The 24,513-nt window shown below is 42.3% G+C and overlaps 1 protein-coding gene across 1 annotated transcript in view; it reads right to left on the bottom strand.

The window, feature by feature from the left end:
• UST (uronyl 2-sulfotransferase) overlaps window positions 1-23,366 on the bottom strand; it is a 329,509-nt gene extending 306,143 nt beyond the window's left edge. Inside the window, exon 1 of the mRNA XM_024248956.3 lies at window positions 22,575-23,366. Within this exon, the coding sequence (XP_024104724.1) occupies window positions 22,575-22,821 (247 nt within the window). The 5' untranslated portion in view covers window positions 22,822-23,366. The remainder of the gene's footprint in view (window positions 1-22,574) is intronic.
• Window positions 23,367-24,513: the final 1,147 nt, after the last annotated feature.

The following is a 24,513-nucleotide window of genomic DNA, read 5'->3' as shown; positions in this document are numbered from 1 at the left end:
AAATCTCTACTACCAATAATGTCTGCACGAAAATGATGAATTTATACACATCTGTATCAGAGGCTAGACTAGCAGCTCTTGCAAGAAGCTTTATGTCATTAGCACACTCAATTTTTTTTAATCTTGAAAAAATTAAAATCTTATCCAATGATCGCAGGGTGAATGTTTTAGAACTCTTAATCGTTCTTTATAATTTAAAGTGAGGCAATCAGAGATCTTAGGACATACAGAAAATTTTTATCTAGTCCTTTGAAAGAACAGGAAATGCATAAAAATAGCCAGTAAACTAAAACGTAATTTACATAATCTTAGAAGGTCTTTTCCTATAAAAAAAAACATAAGTGACAGAAAGAGTAGGGATCTATACAACAAACAACCACTGTTTGTGAATGCCTAGCGGCAGAATTTTTATGAGTTTGTTTGAAGACAACACACACACACACACACACACACACACACACACACAAACACAGGCTCCTACATTCCTATACTCCCATCTGCCACCTGCTGTGCTCAGGCTTCTGAGTGACTGACTAAACTGAAGACATGTATGTGTATTAACAGGTATTACAAATGCAAATTTCCACAGTATTCCAGGCTGGAGAATACTACACAGCAGTCTCTTTATAATTTGATGGTGGTTGTTACAGAACAGAAAGAGTCCCTCTAAAGTTCCAACAGAGACTCAGAGAGGTTAAGTGAATTACCCAAGGTCACACAGCTGCATGGTGGCAATGCCAGGACACAAACAGAAGACTTCTGATTTGAAGCCCAATGCTTTGTTAACACTACACTGCTTCTTGTGATATGAAATATCCTGTTAAAGGCAAATTCACAGAAGAAAATGTAATTTCCTCAACAGAAAATATACCTCTACTGGTCCATCTTGTTGGCCTTTAAATGTCTGTGGCGCGTTGAATTTTGTAGACATTAAAAAGGACCACAATTCACAGGAACTAAACAAATGATCACCATCTAGCTGCTTATACAAATAGTGTTCAAATGAGTGCTGTCTGTGTTCCTGAGATACCCCAAATAGACAGCCAGGCTGTTGTTGAGGAGCTCACCCAAAGGGTGTATGTGCAAGGCTGCATGCAGCTGTCCAGGGGTTGCATTTTTTGCTCAAGACCCAGTAGGAATTCAGGAGGCTGAGATCCACACAGTTGCCCAATCCTGCACATGGGCAATCCAGGCCAACAGAGGTCCAGGGAGGACAGTGGCCATGTCTGCCTGGCCTGAGAGCTAGCAACTACAGGTTCCACAGATGTGGGGACAAAAGTTCTCTCCAGAAACAAGGGCATCTGTGAACCTGTGCTGAGAATCATAGCTGGGAGAGGCAGCAGAAGGGAGAGGCCCAAGCACAGGTTCTAGTATCGCGAAGAGGGACCAAATGGCCTCAGAAGCACTCCCACTGCCAAAATTTAGGATCAAACAACAAACAGGGCTTTCAAAAGTCCTCTAAAAAGCTTTCAACTCAAATCAATTCATTTTAATGTTTTAAAAATTCAGTTACTGTTAAAGAAGTATATCATTCAAAATGACAACTTTGTTTCCAGACAGACATGCAATATCATTGAGTTAATTTACTTTACACCAAAATAAATGCCAACGGGATTTAAAAAGTAAATGAAAAAGTGAAATAACAATAGAATGAGAAGAAAATATAGAGAATTTGTATCTGATGGGATATAAGTCTTTTCTAAGCCTAAAAGCAAAGAAAAGAATAATAAATGGGAAAATGTAATTAATGCACAGGAAAAATAAAAGAAACTGACTTTTAGAAAAAAAGGACAAATAAAAAGCCAGGAAATTATTACTTGCATGTATGTCAAAGGGTTAATATCCTTCATCTCTAAAGAACTCTTAGAATTAATAAGAGAAAGAGGAACACATCTATAAAGAAAAACTGCAAAAGAAATTTAAAACTGCACTTCCCAAAAGAAGACCCATGTCTTACAAGCATAAACTGGTTCACTTTCACTAATATTGAAACAAATGCAAATTAAAGAATAAGAGTATCATTTTCACCAATCAAATGAGTAAAGGATTTTTAAAAGATTGCATCCAGTGTTTTTAAGGGTATAGGCAAAACAGGTAATAGACTCCTAGCGAAATATACAAAGCCATATCAATGTGCCGGCTTGTAAAATCAGTTTAAAAATTGGTATACATTTAACCAGCAATTCCAAGTCTAGGAATTTATCCCAAGGAAATAGGGAAGTCTGCAACAATTTAATAATGTTCATCACAACCTTTTCTACAACCACAAAAAAACTGGAAATGGGCCAGATATCAAAAAAGCCTTCTTATAGAAATTAATAGTACATTCACAGGCCACTCTGCCACCATGAAAACCAATGTTGTAAAAAAATATATAAAGATGTGAAATGATATTTATGATACTACAGAGTGGAGGAAGCATGTAACCAAAGCAGTTGTGAACAAAGAAATTAATGTGCGTTTTATTTTCTTTGTGCTTTTTTCCTGTATCCCAGTATTTTACAATGAGCATGTATTAACAATTTTAATTAATTCTTAAAATTGTGTTTTTAAAGAATTACACAGAGTCATTCTAATTATTCACTCTACGTGCATCCAATTATTTTCTCTGGCTATAAAAAAAAAAACTTTACCTAGAATATTTGTATGTTAGGAAACTTTGGTAATGAATTCTGATAGTATGCCTAACAGTCAAAAAGTAAAACGGTACCGAATCTGCAATAACTATTTGAAGAAACTTCATCTCTAAGACCAGTTGGTTTGCTCTCAATGCTTATTAACAAACTTGACATTAGGTCAAAATCTGTATGTTCACAAAACTCCAAATAGCCTACGTTTTAATACTATAGTTTCCAAAGATAAATAAAAACAGCCATTTTAAACTTGAAATCATACAAGGGTGTGATTCTCACTTAAGAAATACTTAATGTTCTTAAATTGGAACAATCAAACTGGTGAATGAAAATTCAGTTTAAAAGATATCTATGAAATGCTTAACAGCACAGATCTTTAATGAGCTAAGCTGAACCCTGACATATTTGTTGTTTACAGGTATTCATTATTTCCCAGAAATGCTATGGTATAGACCCTTGCTACTCAAAATGTGGCCCTCCAACTGCAACCTCTGCTACACCTGGGTGCTTGCTGGAAATGCAGAATCTCAAGCCCAGTTCCAGACCCGCTACATCAGGATCTATAGCTTAACAAATCCTCCAGTGATTTACATGCACATTAAAGTTTGAGAGATGCCAGCGTAGAGAAGCTGTAAGCTAAAGTGTTATAAGTCATAGACAAATAAAGATTATAGATTAAGATAAAGCATCCCTAAATAGTACTGTAAGAGGATTTACTGCACAAACAAAACTCTCCGACCCTGTATCTGCTACAGTGGTTCTTTACTTTGGTTGCATATTAGAATTACCCACGGAGCTTTTAACACATACACCCTTGACCAAATGAACACATATCTGTATTCTCCAAAATTCTCCAGGTTATTCTATCATGCAGCCAGGCTTGAGAACCTCCTGATCTACTAGCATCAACAGGGCCTTTAGGAAAGAGATAATCAGTGTAACTATATGCAGGCATGACCAATCACTGCCTCTACTACCTCCTTTAACTCCCCCTGTTCATCACACCTCATATGGGATCTTAAGTCCTTCTCTGTCCCTCCAGGTACAACACAGCCCCATGAATATGGTGATTATCTTAGCACTCAGCACATAACTGGTGCTTGATGAGCATTTGTTGAAGGAATGAACCTGTCTAGATGGAAAAGACAACGGAGGAAGACTGCCAAGCTAAATGTAAAGGAGGGCAAGTGGGTGCGTGGGTGAGAGCAAGTGGGTGAGTGGGTGAGAGCAACAGGAGAACATGTGTCTCTGATCCTTTAAGGCTCATTGATGTGAGACTTCAATGAAGAATAAGCCTTGTGAGCAAGACTTACTCTGCAATTAACAAAGTCAACTATCATTCTGACAAGGTGACAGGGAAAAAATCTGGGGAAGAGAGGCTATATTTTGGCACAGAAACACATTATGCCATAAAACAAATAAAGTATGAAGATACAAGCCTAACAAAAACCATACGATCATCTCAACAGCTGCAGAAAAAGCATTCGGTAAAATCTAACACCTTTTCATGATAAAAGCCCTCAACAAACTAGGCATCAAAGGAACATACCTCAAAATAATAAAAGCCATATAGGACACACAGCCAACATCATACTGAATGGAGAAAATTTAAAAGAACTTCCCCTATGAACTGGAACAAGACAAGAATGCCAACTCCCACTACTCTATTCAACATAGTAGTAGAAGTCCTAGCCAGAGCAATTAGGCAAGATGTTGCAGGAAGTCAGAGACCCCGAACGGAGGGACTAGCTGAAGCCATGGCAGAAGAACATAAATTGTGAAGATTTCATGGACATGTATTAGTTCCCCAAATTAATACTTTTATAATTTCTTACGCCTGTCTTTACTACAATCTCTGAACATAAATTATGAAGATTTCATGGACATTTATCACTTCCCCAATCAATACTCTTGTGATTTCCTATGCCTGTGTTTACTTTAATCTCTTAATCCCATCATCTTCGTAAGCTGAGGATGTATGTCACCTCAGGACCCTGTGACGATTGCATTAACTGCACAAATTGTTTGTAGAGCATGTGTGTTTGAAAATTACCGATGTCATTTTTCACAGAATTAGAAAAAACAATCCTAAAATTTATATGGAACCAAAAAGAGCCTGAATAGTCAAAGCAATCCTAAGCAAAAAGAACAAAGCTGGAGGGATAGCATTATCTGAATTCAAATTATACTACAAGACTATAGTAACCAAAACAGCATGGTACTGGTACAAAAACAGACATATAGAGCAATAGAAGACAGTAGAGAACCCAGAAATAAAGCCACATACCTACAACCAACTGATCGTAAACAAAGTTGGCAAAAATATACAATGGGGAAAGGATACCCTATTCAATAAGTGGTGCTGGAACAATAAGTGGTGTTTGAACAATATGAAATCTGGGCACCTTAAGAACAGGATAACAGTGTTTTTCAGGGAACAAGGGAGATAACCTTAAAGTCTGGCTGTCTGTGAACCAGGCAGGACAGAGCCATATTTCCCTTATTACCCAAAATGGGTAAGAGAAATATCGCTGAATTCTTTCCCCAGTAAGGAATATTAATAATTAACAGCCTTGGGAAAAGAATGCATTCCTAGGGCGGGGCCTCTAAAATGGCTGCCCTGGGAGTGTCTGCCTTATGCAGATGTAGATAGGGATGAAACACACCCTAGTCTCCTGCAGCGTCCCCAGGCTTGCTAGGATTAGGAAATTTCAGCCTGGTAAATTCTAGTCAGACCGGTTCCCTGCTCTTGAACCCTGACATTGCATGCACACCAGGACATGGAAGTTCATTAGTGATTCTAGTTTCGCCCTGACCTTCTGCCTTGTGATCTTTTGTTGCCCTTGAAGCATGTGATCTCTGTGACGCACACCCTATTCATGCACTCCCTCCCCTTTGAAAATTGCTAATAAAAACTTGCTGGTTTACAGCTCAGGGGGCATCACGGAACCTGCCGACATGTGATGTCTCCTCCGGATGCCCAGCTTTAAAATTTCTCTCTTTTGTACTCTTTCCCTTTATTTCTCAGACTGGCCGACACTTAGGGAAATAGAAAAGAACCCACGTTGAATTATCAGGGGCGTGTTCCCCCAATAGCAAGAGAAAGAAATAAAAGGCATCCAAATTGGAAAAGAGGAAGTCAAATTATCTCTGTTGGCTGATGACATGATCTTATACCTAGAAAACCCTAAAGACTCCTCCAAAAGACTTCTAGATTTGATAAATTACTTCAGTAAAGTTTCAGGATACAAAATCAATGTACAAAAATCAGCATTTCTATACACCAATAATGTTCAAGCTGAGAGCCAAATCAAGAACTCAATATCATTTACAATAGCCACGAAAAACAATAAAACTCTTAGGAATGCATTTAACCAAGGAGGTGAAAAATCTCTACAAGAAGAATTATAAAACATTGATTTAAAAAACTGTAGATGACACAAACAAATGGAAAAGCATCCCATGCATGTGGATTGGAAGAATCAATATCATTAAAATGCCCATACTATCCAAAATAACATATAGATTACATGCAATTCCTATCAAATTACCGGTGTCATTTTTCACAGAATTAGAAAAAACAATCCTAAAATTCATATGGAACCAAAAAGAGCCTGAATAGTCAAAGCAATCCTAAGCAAAAAGAACAAAGCTAGAGGGAAAGCATTATCTGAATTCAAATTATACTACAAAACTATAGTAACCAAAACAGCATGGTACTTGTACAAAAACAGACATATAGAGCAATAGAAGATAGTAGAGAACCCAGAAATAAAGCCACATACCTACAACCAACTGATCGTAAACAAAGTTGGCAAAAATATACAATGGGGAAAGGATACCCTATTCAATAAGTGGTGCTGGAAAAATTGGACAGCCATATGCAGAAGAATGAAACTGGACCCCTTTTCTTACCATATAAAAAGTTAACTCAAGATGAATTAAAGACTCAAAGGTAAAACCTGAAACTATAAGAATCCTAGAAGGAAACCTAGGAAAAACTCTTCTGAACATTGGCCTGGGCAAAGAATATATGGCTAAACAATGCAACAAAAACAAAAATAAACAAAAGGGACTTAATTAAACTAAAGAGCTTCTGTACAGCAAAGAAAGAATCAACAGAGTAAACAAACAACTTGTAGAATGGGAGAAAATATTTACAAAAATGTATCCCACAGAGGACTAATATCCAGAATCTATACAAGGAACTCAAACAACTCAACAAGAAAAAAGCAAATAACCCTATTAAAAAGTGGGCAAAGGACATGAACAGACATTTTTCAAAAGAAGATATACAAACAGCCCACAAAAATATGAAGAAGAAAATGCTCAATATCACTAATCATCAGAGAAATGCAAATTAAAACCACAATGAGATACCATCTCACACCAGTCAGAATGACTAGTATTAAAAAGTCAAAAAACAACAGATGTTGGCAAGGATGGGGAGAAATGGGAACATGTACACACTGTTAGTGGGAATGTAAATTAGTACAACCTCTATGGAAAACAGTATGGAGATTTCTCAAAGAACTAAAAATCGAACTACCATTCGACCCAGCAATCCCACTACTGGGTATCTACGGGAAGGAAAAGAAATCATTATATCAAAGAAACACCTGCCCTTGTATGTTTATCATAGCACTATTCACAATAGCAAAGTCATGGAATGAACCTAACTGTCCATCAACGGATGACTGGATAAAGAAAATGTGGTCTATATACACGTCTTTTGCAGCAACAGGAATGGAGCTGAAGACCATTGTCCTAAGTGAAGTAACTCAGAAACAGAAACTCAAATACCACACATTCTCACTTCTAAGTGAGAGCTAAACAATGGGTACACACGGACATACAGAGGGAAATAACAGACAATGGGGACTCTCAAAAGCAGGGAGGGAGAAAAGGCTTGATGATTGAAAAATTACCTTTTGTGTACAGTGTTCACTATTCGAGTAATGGGTACACTAGGAACCCAAACCTCACCATTATGCAATATACCCATGTAAAAAACATGCACTTATACCCCCTCCATCTATTAAAAAAAAAAAAGATAGAAGCCTGCCCAGCAACCAAATTCAGCTCTAGCAGTTTCTCCTGACCATGCTAGGAAGCACCCCTGAAAACATGGCTAAACACACACTCTGTGCCAGAGTTTGGGTCAGAGACAGAGTGCCACCATGGTAACTGCATACATTTCAAGACACTTGCATAAAAAGCACATGCCTCTCTTCAGCCACAAGGAATAGGAGAGAAAGACAAAGATGCTTGAATAAAGTATTCTCCAAATACATTTGAACAATTCATCATCTTATGAGACCCAAAATATTATCACTGATATCCTTTGCCCAGGTGAAAAGAGGAGACAAAAGCCAGAGGTTATGGATCTTAACAAATATTTCCTGTTCCCTCCCTTCAGTTTCTGGGAAAAGTCTTTATCTCGCAGCACGAATGAAGAATATAACTACAAACATTTCAGGGTCTCTCAGGCCTTGGATCTCTGCTCTACAAGCAAACAAGAACAGCCTTTTGAGTTGGGAAATGTATGAGCAAAGAAAACAAGGTGGCCTCAATCCTGTTATCTGCCAAAACAAAATAAAGACACTGCGCCATTTGGTTTTTATATTTATGTGGTTTTCTGGAATTGTTTCTCCATTTTTACCTTTGTGTCCCATGCAGCTGTTAGAGAGCTGCTTCTATGGACTGTTGGGAGAGCACGCAACACATTTTCAAGAGTAACCCATGTTAACCCCGCACTGCTGAAGTTGGCTCAACACTTGGGGGTTATATCAACATTTCTTCCTTCAAGCAGATCTTCCACACAGGAACTCCTCCCTCCACCTGCTAAGAGGTGACCACACCACAATCCCTGGGCCAGGCTGGCAAGGCTGCAGGGGTGAGTGTGGCCAGGCCCAGGTTGCTGAGGTGCCCACCCTCCTTCCTCAGCCCTGCTGGGCCTTCTCCACCAATCGGCACTTTCTGGTTTCTTCCCCACTGTGGTAAAAATAACTTCCTCTTGAAGTGTCTAAATCTGTATGTGATTTTACACACTTTTTTTTTTTTGGCACGTTGTCGGATGAATTCTGACACTAAAGCAGAATGAAATTGCGAGAGATCTGCAATCACATTTCTGTAAAGCTCTGACCAGATGAGTCAGTTCCACTGTTTTCTCGAAGACTGAGAAAATACTTCCAGGCAAGACACTGCATTCTAAGCACCACAGCAGTTCCTTCTCCCTCAAGCTTCTTAGGAACTTGGCAGTGTGGTAGATGGAGGGAGGCGGAGCAGAAGGCAGGGTGCTGTTTGTTGTGATCTGCCCATGGCTTACTGGCTGTGTTCTGAGCAGAGAGGGCGTCTCAGGGGACCCATCAACCCACATCGACGTGGCTCCCAGAACTTGGCGGCACGTGCTTGGAGGAGCTGAAGCAGGGCTCCAGCCAGCCTGCTGGGGGCCTTGAAGCCAGGCTCTGTTGCACTCCTGCTAACACCCTCAGAAAAGCGGTGGGAGGAGCCTTCTCAAATACCACAGTTTAGAAGTGGATCCCTTCTGACAGTAACATACCACTGCACAAAGTAGGCTCACTGAGGGAACTGGAAAACTGTTCAGTTCTGTGGCTTTTCCAGGCCATGTAGACAGAGGAAGGGGGCTAAGATGTGTAAGGGAATCAAAACCATTTCATTTCTCTTTGTGCTTACTGGCCAGCCGTGTCTCCTCTTCTGTGACTGCTCCTGTACTCTGCTCATCTATCTCGTGAGTTGGTTTATCTTTTTCTCATTGATAAACTGAACTTTTAAAGACCTGCATATTAGTTCCATTTCCTGGGGAGATGTCTGTCCCCAGTTTGGGGTTTTTTTGTGTTTTTTGTTTTGTTTTGTTTTGTTTTGCTACGTTTATGGGGTGTTACTGTTGAGCTTTCACTTTAATATAGTTTTTTTTTTCTTTGTGGTTTTTACTTTCTGTGTCTTCAAATGACTTCTGATGAGAAAGTACTGGTAAACAGACCTATTTGTCTGGACAAGATTTATGTGTGTAGCAGAGCAGGGTAGACATAATAGTCATTTTAGTATCTTCAATTATTTGAAGACTATAAAGTCCAATAGACAAGCCTATATAGCTTCCAGAAGAATAGCAAAAAATGGATGGAGGCTAGAAAGGAGTAGCTCACCACGCTGTGAAGAACCCTCTTATCCACTGGAGCTGCCCACAATGAAATGGGATGGCCAGTAGCAGGCAACCGGGAGGAGGCTGTGCAAATCCTCATCAACAACACAGCTTTCACCTATCACATAGTGAGACTCTAAACTCTGGAAACCCATGTCTTGCTCTGCTTCTTCTCTCTGAAGACTCCCTGGGGACATTCTGCTTCCCCTAATTTCTAGAGCAAGTTCTGGCGGAGGTAGAGGAAACGTGCTGCTGATTTTAATTTTAGAAAAAAATTTAACTATGATTAAGACTCAGAAAATGACGACAATGATGGCCTAAAATGTTTTTGTGTATTCTACTTGCCTTGGTCACTTGACTTCTGCAATTTTTTAAATAAGTGTTTGGGTCCAAAGAAAATAGCCTTATATTTGTTTCAGTTGCTACAATTAAATGACCTCTTGTCTCTTTCAGCACATGATTTGAAGAACAGAAGAGATCTTAGAACGATCTACTTCAGTGATTCTCAAGAAAAAAGAAACACTCTCCCCTCGGAGTGCACAGAAAAATTACCTCAGGGACTTTTTTTTTTCTTTTTTTTTTTGAGACGGAGTCTGGCTCTGTCCCCCAGGCTGGAGTGCAGTGGCGCAATCTCGGCTCACTGCAAGCTCCGCCTCCCGGGTTCACGCCATTCTCCTGCCTCAGCCTCCCGAGTAGCTGGGACTACAGGCGCCCGCCACCACGCCCAGCTAATTTTTTGTATTTTTAGTACAGACGGGGTTTCATCGTGTTAGCCAGGATGGTCTCGATCTCCTGACCTTGTGATCCGTCCGCCTCGGCCTCCCAAAGAGCTGGGATTACAGGCGTGAGCCACCGCGCACGCCGCATTCTTTTATTTTTTATTTTTATTTATTTATTTATTTTGAGATGGAGTCTCACTCTGTCGCCCAGGCTGGAGTGCAGCGGTGCGATCTCGGCTCGCTGCAAGCTCCGCCTCCCGGGTTCACGCCATTCTCCTGCCTCAGCCTCCCGAGTAGCTGGGACTACAGGCGCCTGCGACCAAGCCCGGCTAATTTTTTGTATTTTTTATTAGAGACGGGGTTTCACCATGTTAGCCAGGACGGTCTCGATCTCCTGACCTCGTGATCCACCCACCTCGGCCTCCCAAAGTGCTGGGATTACAGGCGTGAGCTCAGGGACTTTTTTAAAAGGACTTCCAATGCCATGCCCTTTCTCCCTCTCCGGGCCACTGAGATGTATTCCCATAGTGACAGTCAAGACCGTATGGAAACACTGCTATGGATGAGGGTCCTAAGGAAGGGAAACAGCTGAGAATCATGGATCTAATGAAACTTCTTCATTGTAGAGATGAAGACACTGAAGCCTTGGAGGCTCACATGACTTAACACTGACAACTGACTTATTGTCGGACGCCCTGCACACCCAGGCCTAGTGCCCCTTCCAACCAGCCACATGGCTCTGCCTGACAGTTCTGCTTATCCAATGGGAAGGCATTCATGTCAAACAGCCTTTGTGTTAAAGCAGGAAGCTCTGTGCTGGATGACAAGGTCAGGGTTTTTAAGGTCCCCAAACAAAATACAACTTTCTAGGAAATAATGTAAAATTAGCATTTGCCTTCAACTGCTCAAGGAACTGGGTGATTGGCCATGCCAGATAGTATGGCTCTCACTTGCCGCAACACCTACTGGAGGCTAACAGAGCAAGGCAACACAGAGAGGCTGAGCATGGGAAACAAGCAAGTTCACCAGCCTCTTGGTGAAGACACAAGATCTGCTTCTGCGGTTCACTGCTCTTGCTCTGACTGTCAATGAGAGGGAAGTGGGAACTGAGAAAGGGAAGTGGGAACTGAGAAAAAAAGTGGGCGTACTACTGGACGTGGTAGTTTCGTCATGAATGGGGGAAGTTCTGGGAGCAGGCACAGTGTATGCCTGGCATTGTGATTATTTCTGAAAGGATGTAGCTTATGGATCACTAGTGCAATCCTAGAACAGCTGTCTATCCCAGAGAGTAAGCTCCAGCATACTCCCTCCACACAGCTATTTTTATTTTGTGAATGCAGGAACAAAAAAAGTAGTGTGGATAAATTCAAAACAGAGGAAATCAGGCTGTGCAAAGAATGTGTCCTTTAAAGACTATCTCCAGGAAGCAGAAGAGAAGAAGCAGGAAGGGGTACATATATGTAATTAGTGGGATGGATGAATTACTGGAACTTGTCAGGTGTTGAAGAGCCCTTGCCAAATACTAGTTAAGTAATTGTGTATTTCTAGGTTTGATTGCTTCTTTCAATCGGAAGCCAGGTTATCAGTGAATCTGCATACTCCCCCAGCTGTGTGCTGGTATGAGTGTGTGTGTACACTCATATGTGTATGTGTGCTAAATGAAGAGGGAGTTAAAGGGAAGCAAAGAACAAGCTGAGAAAATTGACAATTGTTGAACTTAAATGTCAGGCCTCGGGTTAGAGAAGTATCCTGTAAAACAGCAGTTATTAATCCTATTGTATACATCAAAACATCAGAGGTTCAGAGAAGTTAATAAAATTGCTCAACCTGTCCCATCTAATAAATGGTAACACAGTGCTTCACACCCAGAGCTCTGCTCCAAAACCTATATCCTTCCTAGTGCCTGATGCTTCTGCCCCAAAGAAGGCCTTCAGTGAATATTTGTTGAATGACTGAACAAAGGAATTCATATGTCTCAGAATATTCTCATTTTTCTTTCATCAAGATTATGAAAATTATACTCATTGAACTAAAAAACAGCAATGGTGTTTCCAGAAATGCAGTACAGTTAAAGGTAATAGGTTATTTAAATCATCTATTAATGAATGAACTCAGAATTGCCTAATCAAAGCCATGACTTAAGGTTATTATAGTATCTTTCACCAAACAAGTGTAAATGGGTTGGTGCATTGAGACCTAATTTTATAGTAAGGTCATATTGCAGTTCTAGGTTAAACTCTGTTCAGTCCCTATTTCAAAAATCACATCATTCCATGGTCTCATCTCCTTCATGACTTAAAGTCATGCTTGAAACATACTGGCTAATTTAACACAAATTGCTACCTAAAGAAGACACTAACCTACGGAAATAACAGCTATTCTGCCAACTTCCAAAACAACTGGTCTAGGATTTCAGAAAATAACAAGTAACAAGAAGTTTGCATTCTAACCGTATGCACACTAATCTCTAAACTGACCTCAGCTATTCTTAATTACAGAGAGAGCTCAAAAGTGTAATTCCAAATGCCCAAAGGTAAGAAGTGGACAGTTATCTCTGTGCACAGAAGGAAATGTTTGTGTTGCCAGGTATGACGGCTTGTGCCTGTAGTCCCAGCTTCTCAAGAAGCTGAGGCGGGAGGATGGCTTGAGCCCAGGAGGTTGAGGCTGCAGTGAGCTCTGATGGCACCACTACACTCTAGAATGGGCAACCATCTCTAAACAAAACTATATGTACTCATATGTCATAAGTGGTTGTAATGTATTTGCTTGGAGCATCAGCTTCAAAGAGCAAGGAAGAAATAGGCTAAAGGCATCAGCTGAGCTAGAGTCCTTCTTGGCATCCCTCCCCATATTCTCTAAATAGAGACCAAACAAAGCAGGGTTTGGAATCCTAGTGAAGAACAGTCGCTCAGCAAATATACTGAATCAACGGCCACTTCCTGAGGGCCTGTGTGGAGCACCCAGAAGAGATGTCAGAGCAGGGATGCGAAGTACTGAATAAGCTTCCTCCCTTCAAGGTGCTTGCTCACAGATGATCACAATACAAGGTAGAATGTCAAAACTTCATAAGAGATCATGAAATAAATAAATACTTACAGGAGTTTAGAGATCCTAATTGGAATTGTAGCTTCCTAAACAATCAGTACAGAGACATTAGCAGAAATCTAAGCAGGCAGCGAGACAACAAAAATGAACCAGTGGCAGTTTTGGGGAAATTACAGACAATCAATACAAACCCTGAGACAGACCAAGAGGTATGGCGTAGCTTCAAGACTAAGCAGCTGTATCTGGTTCCCTGCTAATTTTGAATGACAGTGTATTAGTCCGTTCTCATGCTGCTATAAGGACATACCTGAGAGTGGGTGATTTTTAAAGGAAAGAGGTTTAATTGACTCACAGTTCCACATGGCTGGGTATGCCTCAAGAAACTTACAATGATGGCAGAAGGGGATGCAAACACACCCTTCTTCTCATGGTGGCAGGAGAGAGAAGTGCTGAGCAAAGGGGAAAAGTCCCTTATGAAACCATCAGATCTTTGCAGCCATAAAAAAGGATGAGCTCGTGTCCTTTGTAGGGACATGGATGAAGCTGGAAACCATTATTCTCAGCAAACTATCACAAGGACAAAAAACCAAACACCGCATGTTCTCACTCATAGGTGGGAATTGAACAATGAGAACACATGGACACAGGAAGGGGAACATCACACACCGGGGCCTGTCGTGGGGTGGGGGGAGGGGGGAGGGATAGCATGAGGAGATATACCTAATGTAAATGACGAGTTAATGGGTGCAGCACACCAACATGGCACATGTATACGTATGTAACAAAACTGCACGTTGTGCACATGTACCCTAGAACTTAAAGTATAATAAAAAAAAATACCATTTTTCACCTGGATGATTACCAGAACTATAGAGATGATATCTAGCTCTGTGGAGGTGGCAGGGAAATGTGAATTATGTGTAAATTACTTCAACATTTTGATCTAAAATATTTAACAAAATTTAATAAATTAAAAATGCTCATAATCGGAATACTGGATCCCAGTAATCCAGTTTTGGGAAATGTGTATAAAAAAAAAAAAGACAAAAAAACCATCAGATCTCGTGAGAACTCACTATCACAAGAACAGCATGGGGGTAACCGCCCCCATGATTCAGTTACCTCCGACAGGGTTCCTCCCACAACATGTGGGGATTATGGGAACTACAATTCAAGATGAGATTTGGGTAGAGACATAGAAGCAGACCATTTCAGAGAGTGCTACCAATTATTCAAACTGAGGCCAAGCAGCATCTAATTGACTGCAGTTATTTTAGAGCTTCTTATTTTGATTATATATATTTTTGAAACCTACTAAAATTTTCTGTCATTTTTGTAAAAACAATATTTCTTCTTAAAACTCATAAGTTATTTTACTAAAGAGAAACATACGTAGAAAATATTGTTCCTATATATTTGTCCTTCATATTTATACCACAACATGAATACAAAATAAATTGCATATGAATTCCAATTTCATGAGAATGCTTAAGATTTCCTTGGTTGCTTCATATATTGTATAAGGAACATAATAAACCCAAATGTTTTCTCTTGCTGAGCTCATTGGCTCCATTCTAGTGAGCAAATATAAAGACAAAATATATCCATTGTACTATAATCTGCTGTTCAAAAATTAGCTAAATTCATATTCCACATACAAGTCACAGCAATCTTTGTGACATCTCTAAAATAGGTTAAGTGTTAACTATCCATGAATTATCATACCTTAGAGATAAATGTAAAGTGTTTAATATTCAAAGTAATCCATAACCGTAAAACAAGACCCCCAGGATTCTTTAGAACAGGTCCTTGTTTTCAATCCATCTTTAGAGTTTACTTAGGTTTTACTATATAGCCAGATACTGTACTTAACACTTTAAAACTCATTTACATATAAAACTAATTTCTTGCTCCTTGATAAGGTGAACATCTATAATATAGTGAACAATACATAACAGTATTGTATTTAAGTCAGTATCATATTTCCCAACCCCCAAATTAATAGCAAGATCACATATCTGAAAAGGGTCTAGTGTTAAGAATATATAAATAATGTTTACAACTCAACAACACAAATACAAACAACCCAATTCAAAAATAGGCAACTGAGGTAACTCAGGAATGGAAAACTCAACATCATATGTTCTCACTCATAAGTGGGAGCTAAGCTATGAGGATGCAAAGGCATAAGAATGACACAACGGACTTTGGGGACTCAGGGAGAAAGGGTGGGAAGGGGGTGAGGGATAAAATACTAGAAATTGAGTTCTGTGTATACTCCTTGGGTGATGGGTACACAAAAATCTCACAAATCACCACTAAAGAACTTACTCACGTAACCAAATACCACCTGTTCCCCTAAAACCTATGGAAATAAATTAAAAAAAAAAAATCAGCGGCCGGGGGCAGTGGCTCATGCCTGTAATCCCAGCACTTTGGGAGGCCAAGGCGGGTGAATCACGAGGTCAGGAGATCGAGACCATCCTGGCTAACACAGTGAAACCCCATCTCTACTAAAAAACACAAAAAATTAGCCGGGCGTGGTGGTGGCCGCCTGTAGTCCCAGCTACTTGGGAGGCTGAGGCAGAAGAATAGCGTGAACCTGGGAGGCGGAGCTTGCAGTGAGCCGAGATCACGCCACTGCACTCCAGCCTGGGCGACAGTGCGAGACTCCGTCTCAAAAAAAAAAAAAAAAAAATCAGCAAAATGTGAATAGACATTTTTCCAAAGAAGATATACAAATAGTCAACAAGCACATGAAAAGATGCTCAACATCATTAATGCAAAACACAACCCCAATGAATATACCACTTCATACCCATTAAGATGGCTATAATAAAAAAATGGAAAATAAGAAATGGCAGTGAGGATGTGAAGAAATTGGAATTCTCATACTTTCCTGGCGGGGGATGTAAAATGGTGCAGCCACTGTAGAAACAGCTTGGCAGTTCCTCAATAAGTTAAACTTAGAGTTACCATATGACTCAGCAATCCCACTCCTAGGTATATACCCATAAGAACAGAAAACAGGTGTTGAAACAAAAGCTTGCAACACAAGTGTTCATAGCAGCACTACTTACAGTAGACAAAAGGTGAAAACAACCCAAATGTCCATTAATGGGTGAATGGATAAACAAAATGTGGAATATCCATGCAGTCTTATGGAACATTTTATTCCGTAATAAAAAAAATTCTTAGGAAATATTATTCAGCCATAAAAAAGAATGAAGTACTGACACATGCTATAACATGGATGAACCTTGAAAACATTATGCCAAGTAAAAGAAGCCAATCGCAAGAGACCACATATTATATTATTCTATTTCTATAAAATGCTGAGAATAGGCAAATCTATACAGACAGAAAGTAAATTAGCGGTTGCTTAGGGCTGGGGTTGATGGGGCAAAAGTGTTGGATAAAGGGTATGGCATTTCTCCTTGTGGTGATGAAAATCTTCTAAAATTGTGGTAATGGTTACACATATCTATAATATATTAAAAGCTATTAAACTATTAAAAACTTTAAATGGGTGAATTATATGGTATATGAATTATATCTCAACAAAGCCATTTAAAAACTAATAGCAAATGCTGAAATGTACTTCATTTGGAATTCTCTTGCAAAACAATTGCTACACTGACTTTTGCAAATAAGAATTTTTGTGAAATGTTAGTGTTTCTGTCCCTATTTCTGATAAAAAAGGGATTTATGTATATCACTGTTTGCTTAAAGCCGAGTTTCTACTTAATACAAATAAATATACTTATGACAAAATTCATTTGTGGTCAAGTCTTCTTTCCAAAAAACAAAAAACAAGCAGTAACTCCTAATAACTCTAGCAGCTACAATCCATCAAATAAGACGCATTTTCATTGTCCATCATGGACACCCACCAGTACAGCTGCAGGCCAAGCTACTGTTTTTGCTCCTTCAGCCTCCCTCTGAGGAAGCAAAAGATACTATTTCTTTTGGGACTCAAAAAGCTTGACCACTTTCTTTCCAGTTTCTCCAAAACAAAACTAACCACTGTCTTAAGCCTGGATTGATGACAGGGAATTTGAAGAAAGACAGTATTTAGATAATCCACATTTATGTGTGTTCTTAGACAATTCATACTGAGACTAGTCTACATTAAAAAATAGTTTACAAGGCAGATTGCTTTTCACCATTCATGCTATTTGTTTACAGAACAGATTACCATAGCTGAATTCCATTTTCTATCCTTTCTCTAATACAGTGCCACTGTGTCCCCAACCAACCCCACAATATAAACTTGTAGCCACGAACAAGAATATCATTTTTTCTATGTCAACAATTTCTATTGATAACATCATATTTTATGCATTCATTTCCTAGATTACTGTTTGGAGCCTAAAATACTATATTTATACCATGTGTGAAATGCAGAAGAAAAATAAAATTTGGCTTTTTAGGTTCAAAGAAACTATTTTGTAACAGATATAGACCTCTATTTTCACATTTTCCTTTAAATGCACTTAGAGGATTTCAAATTCAATAACATGACATACTTTTCATTTTTTGACTCTAAATTGCCAGGCTCATATATAATATATGTAAAGATTGGCAATTCTGAGAACTAAAGCTCTATATCTCCATTTAAAGTGGTATAAATTAAAAATGGGAAGGAAAGCATATCAGCTTGGAATGAATCCAACAAGTTTAGCTCCCATAAAGTTTAAATCACATACCCAAGGCTGGATGATAAATCATTAGAGTTTGTCGGTTGTACAAGATCAGTAGTAAGCCATCTGGCTTATTCTGTTTATATCAATGTAATGAGTGTTATTCCAAGTTTTTGATATTTCCACAGCTCATAAGTAATAAGGCTACTGGCAGCAAGGCTGCATCATAACCTAATTTCTGGGGGAGATTTTATTTGATTTTTTGTTTGTTTTCCATAGCAAAACAAAGTTTGAATGCCATTTCAAAAAAAAAATTCACTGAATTGGAAAGACCATGGTCTCCAAGCTTAAGTGTAGCATTTGCTATATATTTCTATTTACCCCAATGTATGTTTGTGTTCCCCTCCACCCAATCTCAGGGTGGGAAATCAAGATAACAGTTATCCTTGCATGATTTTCCTCCCTACCACTTCCTTTACTCTTTTCAAATGTGTTACAGCAGAACATTCTTTAAGTAGAACATACTCTGCCTTTCCCCAAATTGACTAGGAAGGACTGTTCACCGCTGTCTCCTATGGGGAAGAGAAAGCATCATCAGTGGCTCTGTTCTCTTCCTTCCCCACACTGTGCTTTCCGGTTGCCCCACGTCAGCCTACTCCTCACGTCACACCTCTCCTAACCTCGGAAGGTCTAAAGCCAGCTGGGGTGGGTGCTGTTGGCTGGTCCTTCCCTCAAAACAGTGGGCCTTAAGTAGCAAAGAAGATGCATTTTTAAAAGTTGAAATTAAAAATTGAAACCATGTACATTACCTTTAAATACTTTATAAATCTACCCACTCCCCCTCACATTCCTCCTTTCTCTCAAATACACGGGAAGCCTCCCGAAAGCAATACTTTGCTCAACAACAATGGTTCTCAAATTCTCTGCGTTGGAATCACCTGGAGGACTTGCTGACGCACAGATTGCTGGGCCCTGTGCCCAGACTTCAGCAGCTTTGGGATAAGACCTTAGAATGTACATTTGTGACAAATTCCCAGGTGAGGCTGATGCGGCAGGTCCAAGGACCCACATTGGGAACCACTAGCCTAGACATAGCACAACTGCTAAAGAGAGAGAAAACGCCCGGAAGATGCGAGTCCGACCAACATTACTCCCAGTTGTTGTCCAGCTCAGGGACGGTCTAGTTCCCTAAATAAATGGAGGCCACATAGTGGGGATTAATACGGGAAGGTAGAGTTAAAGCAAACCAGCTACTTGAATTATTTCCCTTCTCTGCTGACTCCTCGAGATACTCAGAGTACAAGTATCAAGAAAAGGAAAGTGGAATTATGGATGTAAATGTGATGGATCATTTTTAGCCAGTCCCAATCTTTAGATTCCCATTTGCATCTTGACCGTCCTTCCATTTTCTCCCTTAATCTGCCCATAGTGCTATGCAATGGGTACTGCAATCAGACAGACATGGGTTGAAGTCCTGCCTCACTTGCTATGTGTCCTTCATAATTCTTTGCCCTCATTTTTTCCGTACAGAAAATGGGAACAACAATAGAACTTACCAACAGTGTTGCTGTGCAGATCGAATGTCACCCTGTGTATGCACTGACTGGCACATGTGTGATAAATATTAGCTTTTACCATGAATGCTACTATCTCTTGGCTTTCCTATGAGAATATTCAGTATGTTCAATATCACACTACCTGTTTGATACAACAGGTTGGGTCATTAATTCAACCAATATTTATTGTGTGTCAGACATAGAATATTGTATAAGTATACTGAAATAATACTCTGTAAAGAAAAGTGTTTGATATAAACATATTTTGATTTGGAAAATTTTGACTTTACATGAACTTACATTTACGAAAAATACTTGCTTCCAAAATTGGCTGAAGAAATTGAGAGGATGTGTTTACTAACCACAAGTTTTGTTTTGACAGACACTAAAATAAAAGAATGGAGGAAAACAGGAGAAAGTAATTCTGCAGACACAGTGGTCTTATATTATTAAAGGTGTATTTTAGACCATCCAAAATACCACAAGCCCACTTTTCCCAAAAATCATTATATTTACGTGACAACAGGGAACAAATTTGGCCAAGGGTATCCTATTTTCAGTTCACAATGATGTCATTTTGAACCTATCACATCAGTCAGAAATGTAATGATCAGCTAGTAACAGGAGCAGCATTCAATCTTTCAGTTCTTCCTAGTTTCCAGAGCAGAAGCTGAGAATTCACCCTTCTACCAACTGACCACCCAAATTTATCAGGCCTCATTGTTTGGAAATATAAAGTGACCATGTTAATGCAATATATGTTGAAATTTCTTGATTTTATCCTCAGTAGTACCTTTGCTCCTTCCTCCTCCCAGAATCTCCCTTCCTCAAGAAAGGTGTCAGAACCCCAAAACTTTAGGAGCTGCGTGGAGGTTTCATTGACAGTCAGGTGTGGCTTCTAATTCTGCCATGAAACACCAGGTCTATGAAGGCTGAGTACCCTACACGAGGCCAGGTGCTTTGAGGACAATGAGCACAGATGACTTCCATTCTAGTCCATTACACTTTTCCCTACAGCCCTGGCCTCCATCTATTACTTAAAAAGAACTTCCGCAAGAATTCATTGTCAGATTTAATGGAGAAAGACCCTGAGCCTCAACGCTTGCCTCCCAACGCCTGTTAACAGGGATTGCTGCTGGTGATGAAAATACTGTTAACTTTTGTGGCAGTAGCAGGTGTCAGAGAGTGGAGGAATCTATGAGACTCCATAATACAGAACTTATGAAAAGAAGAGGTTTGATTCCCTAATAAAGGATATATTGCCCCAAATCCTCTATGAAACCAAATGCTATGGAAATCTACTTGGGCCAACTTTTCCTCTAATCTGTAGTTCCCCAAAGTTTTTAAAGAAATAAAAGTGTAACTTTTAAAATATGAGGTCTTGTACAAGGTAAAGAATATTATTTGATCCACGTCTACATTTCCAAATGCCCTAACACATTTGTAACTTGGCTGATGTGGTTTTGTTTTTGTTTTGTTTTGTTTTGTTTGTTTGTTTGGGGTTCTTTTTTCTTTTCTTTTCTCTCTTCTCCAAACGGTCTGCTATCTAGACCTGTGGCTTCTGCCACGAAGTGACGTTTGGGGAAACTGTGGCAGCCTCCAGCTGGCCCGGGTCATTTGGCCCATTTTCCTTCCAGCACTTCGGTGGCTCTGCTTCCCCGCACTCGCTCTCATCGTGCAGATGCTCAGGCTTATCACTTCGGATGCTTGCAAGAAGCTGGAGCTCTCCCAGCCTTCACCCCCGCACGACCTCTTCTAGCCACAGACTTTTGAGGGATCTGCATCCTCCCTTGGCTCGAACGCGAGTGCCAGCATCGTCTTTGCGACCTGGGCTTGCGCTCGCCTGTCCCTGGCACCCCTGGCTCCCGCAGCCGAGATAAGGGAGCTGCGGGGTCACGCCTTCTCGCTGGAGCGGCTCTTTCCCTCCCGTCACAACCCCTTCCTTACTTCTGCTAAAGACAGGCGGCCTCTCTCCTAATAAACCACATACACACACACACACACACACACACACGTTTTGACTTGAGCTTGAGACGCACACAGCGCCGAGGATCCTCGGGTTACTGGAGGCGACACTCACACACACACACACACACAAGTTTTGACTTGAGCTTGAGACGCACACAGCGCCGAGGATCCTCGGGTTACTGGAGGCGACACTGCTGACCAGGCTGACCCTCGCCCTCGGGCATCCCCAAACCCCTGGATGCAACCCGTTCCCCGCGCCAGGCTAGCTGCGGGCGGCGGGGTGGGCAGCGGCGGCCAAGGGACAAGCCAGCCCGGGGACAGCGCGGAGACACTAGGGCCGGCGGGCAGGCGGGGGATCCGCGGGACAGAATTCTCAGAGCGGACCGTGGCAAGGGGCTGAACCCACCCGCACTCCCCGGGGCGCGGGACGGGACTGAACTGTGGTCACTAACAATGCCACGGAGCAGACCGTCCCTTCCCTTCGCCACTCCCCGCGCCGCCAAGCCTGAAGATACACACACTCCGGCACACCCCACACACCCATCCACTCCGCCCCAGTCCGGGTGGGGGTGGCGGAGGTGGGGCGGGGGGAAGGTGAGCGGTGCCTCGCCTCGGGGTACCTGCCGGCAGCGCAACCCGGCGGCGTCCCCGCCTCGGTGAGGACAGTCGGACGCGCGGGAGGAAGAAGGCGCTCCCGACCGCGGCACAGATGCTCACGGGCTTAGCACCTGGAGAGCCCCGAGGCGGTGGCGCGCGGTGGCAGCGCGAGAAGTCCCTGACGCGCCCCTCTCCCCGCCGCACAACTTTGCGCAGTCGGCGCCGCCCTAGCGCCTAACCAGCTTCCTTACCCAAATACTGCCGCAGGTCGAGCAGGAAGCGAGGGGGTCCCCCGCTGAGCTGATAGAGGAGGGAGCCCAGGCAGAAGACCAGCAGGGTGGCCATGCAGAAGCCGTAGTCCCGGAGGGAGAAGCGCAGGAAAGGCAGCAGGGGCACCCGGCGCTTCCAGCTGCCCAGGCCCGGAGGGGCGCCCCCCAAAGGGGCCCCATGGGGCCAGGGATCCGCGCCGCCGCCGGGATGCTGCTGCTTCTTCTTCATCGCCTGCTCCGCCGCCTCGCACAGCCTGCCCGTGCCAGGAAAAGGTCACCCATCCGCCGCGAGGAGGAGAGCCCGGCTGGCCGGCTGCACATGGGGAGGGCCGCGCGGAGGGCAGCCGGGTGGGGGCGGGGAGGGGCCGAAGTTGCCGGGCTCAGGAGACTTTCCTCGGCATGGTCCCCGCCGCCGCGGCCCGAGCGGCCGAGGTGTCCAGCCCCGGTTCGGGGCGCTGCCCGTGCCGGGGCGCCGCGCCCGTCCCGCGCCCGCTAGCGTCCCCACGCCCTGCGCCCCGCCGCGCCTCGGGCTCGCTTGCGGCCGCCGGGGCTCGCCTCCAGCGCCAGCGTGGACCCCCCGGCTTTGTGTCTGTAGGTCTCGGCGTGTTTTGTCCCGGTTCAGGCTTCTCTAAAAAACGGCAGGGAGGAACAGGAGGCGGACACCATCCCCTCGCTCCACCTCCTTGACAGGGGTTTTCCTCCTTCTCCTCCCCTTTCTCCCTCCGGCGCTCCGCAGCTCTCTCCTCCCTCTCCCCTCCCTCTCCGCTCGGGTCTCGGGATTTCGCTCGGGTGTCACGTTACTGCTTCTTCTGGGGGCGGAGGGGGGGAGGCGGCGATTATTCGCAACAAGGAAGAAAGTTTCTGGGTGCTTTCTTTTTTTTTTTTCCTTCCCCTGTTCTTTACAATCTGGCCGCGGTTCCTGCGCCACCAGCGACCTCTTGGGGGCCCCGCTGACTTCCCTCTCGTAAACAGTCACCGGCAGGAAGAAGCACGACTGACTTTACTATTTACATTTTTTTCAGTTCAGAAAGTTGATTCTCCTTATATACCCCGTGCGAGCTGCTTACTCAAGGCCGATAAAAGGTACTAGGATACAGGCTCAAGACTTTGCTGAAATGGGAAAAGAGCAAGCGGTGCGAGTTATCGTCAAACACGCCCCAGAGGGCCAGGCGCAGCGCCTGAACTCCCGGGTAGGGGAGCCGAAGAGGACGCTCTCTTCTTGCTTTTCCTGGTCCTACAACTACTCCACCTCGCAGTGCCCAGAGAGGCAAGTGGGGAGTGCATAGCGGATTCTAGGAGGTCATTGCCCTGGCAGACATGAAGGGGAAGGAGCCCAGTCCCCCTATACGCCGATTTCATTGCTGCCTCTCTTCCCTCCATGGGGAAGCTTCTGGACCTGAAAGAACCTCCTGAGGCAGAAAAGGCTCCATCGTAGACATAGATCCTCTGATGGGGTGGTTGATCCACGGAAGGACTGCTCTGATCAGCCACACTTTAAGTAAGAATATTATATCACTATTCATAGAAGCTGTAGCACCTGAGGGCTGTGTGACTCACCCGAGGTCCCAAAGCTAGTAGTAGGAGTTGGGTTGGGAGTTGCACTCAAATCTGTTTGACCCTCAGACCCACTATACTAACCGCTGCACAGCAGTACTTCCCAGCCAGAGCCCTTTTCCTTCACGTCCCATAGGAGGATGAGATTTAATTCATTTAGTTCAGGCCATGTTGAGAAATGGAAACCTCAGTTTCTGGTGCCTATCATCTCTGGCTCCCTACTTATTTGTATATTCCAGTAATGAACAATTGGATTTAAGAAGGAACCAGGAGCCAAGAACCTCTGTGATTCTAAGACTAGGCTCCTGAAAACCTTCATCAAGTTGGGCATCTGAAGAATTTTCTGTGGAAAATTACAAAATATTAT

The sequence above is a fragment of the Pongo abelii genome, chromosome 5 (assembly GCF_028885655.2).
Source record: "Pongo abelii isolate AG06213 chromosome 5, NHGRI_mPonAbe1-v2.0_pri, whole genome shotgun sequence".
Lineage (NCBI taxonomy): Eukaryota > Metazoa > Chordata > Mammalia > Primates > Hominidae > Pongo > Pongo abelii.
Note: the sequence above shows the minus strand (reverse complement) of the source record. Positions and strands in the feature narration are given on the sequence as shown.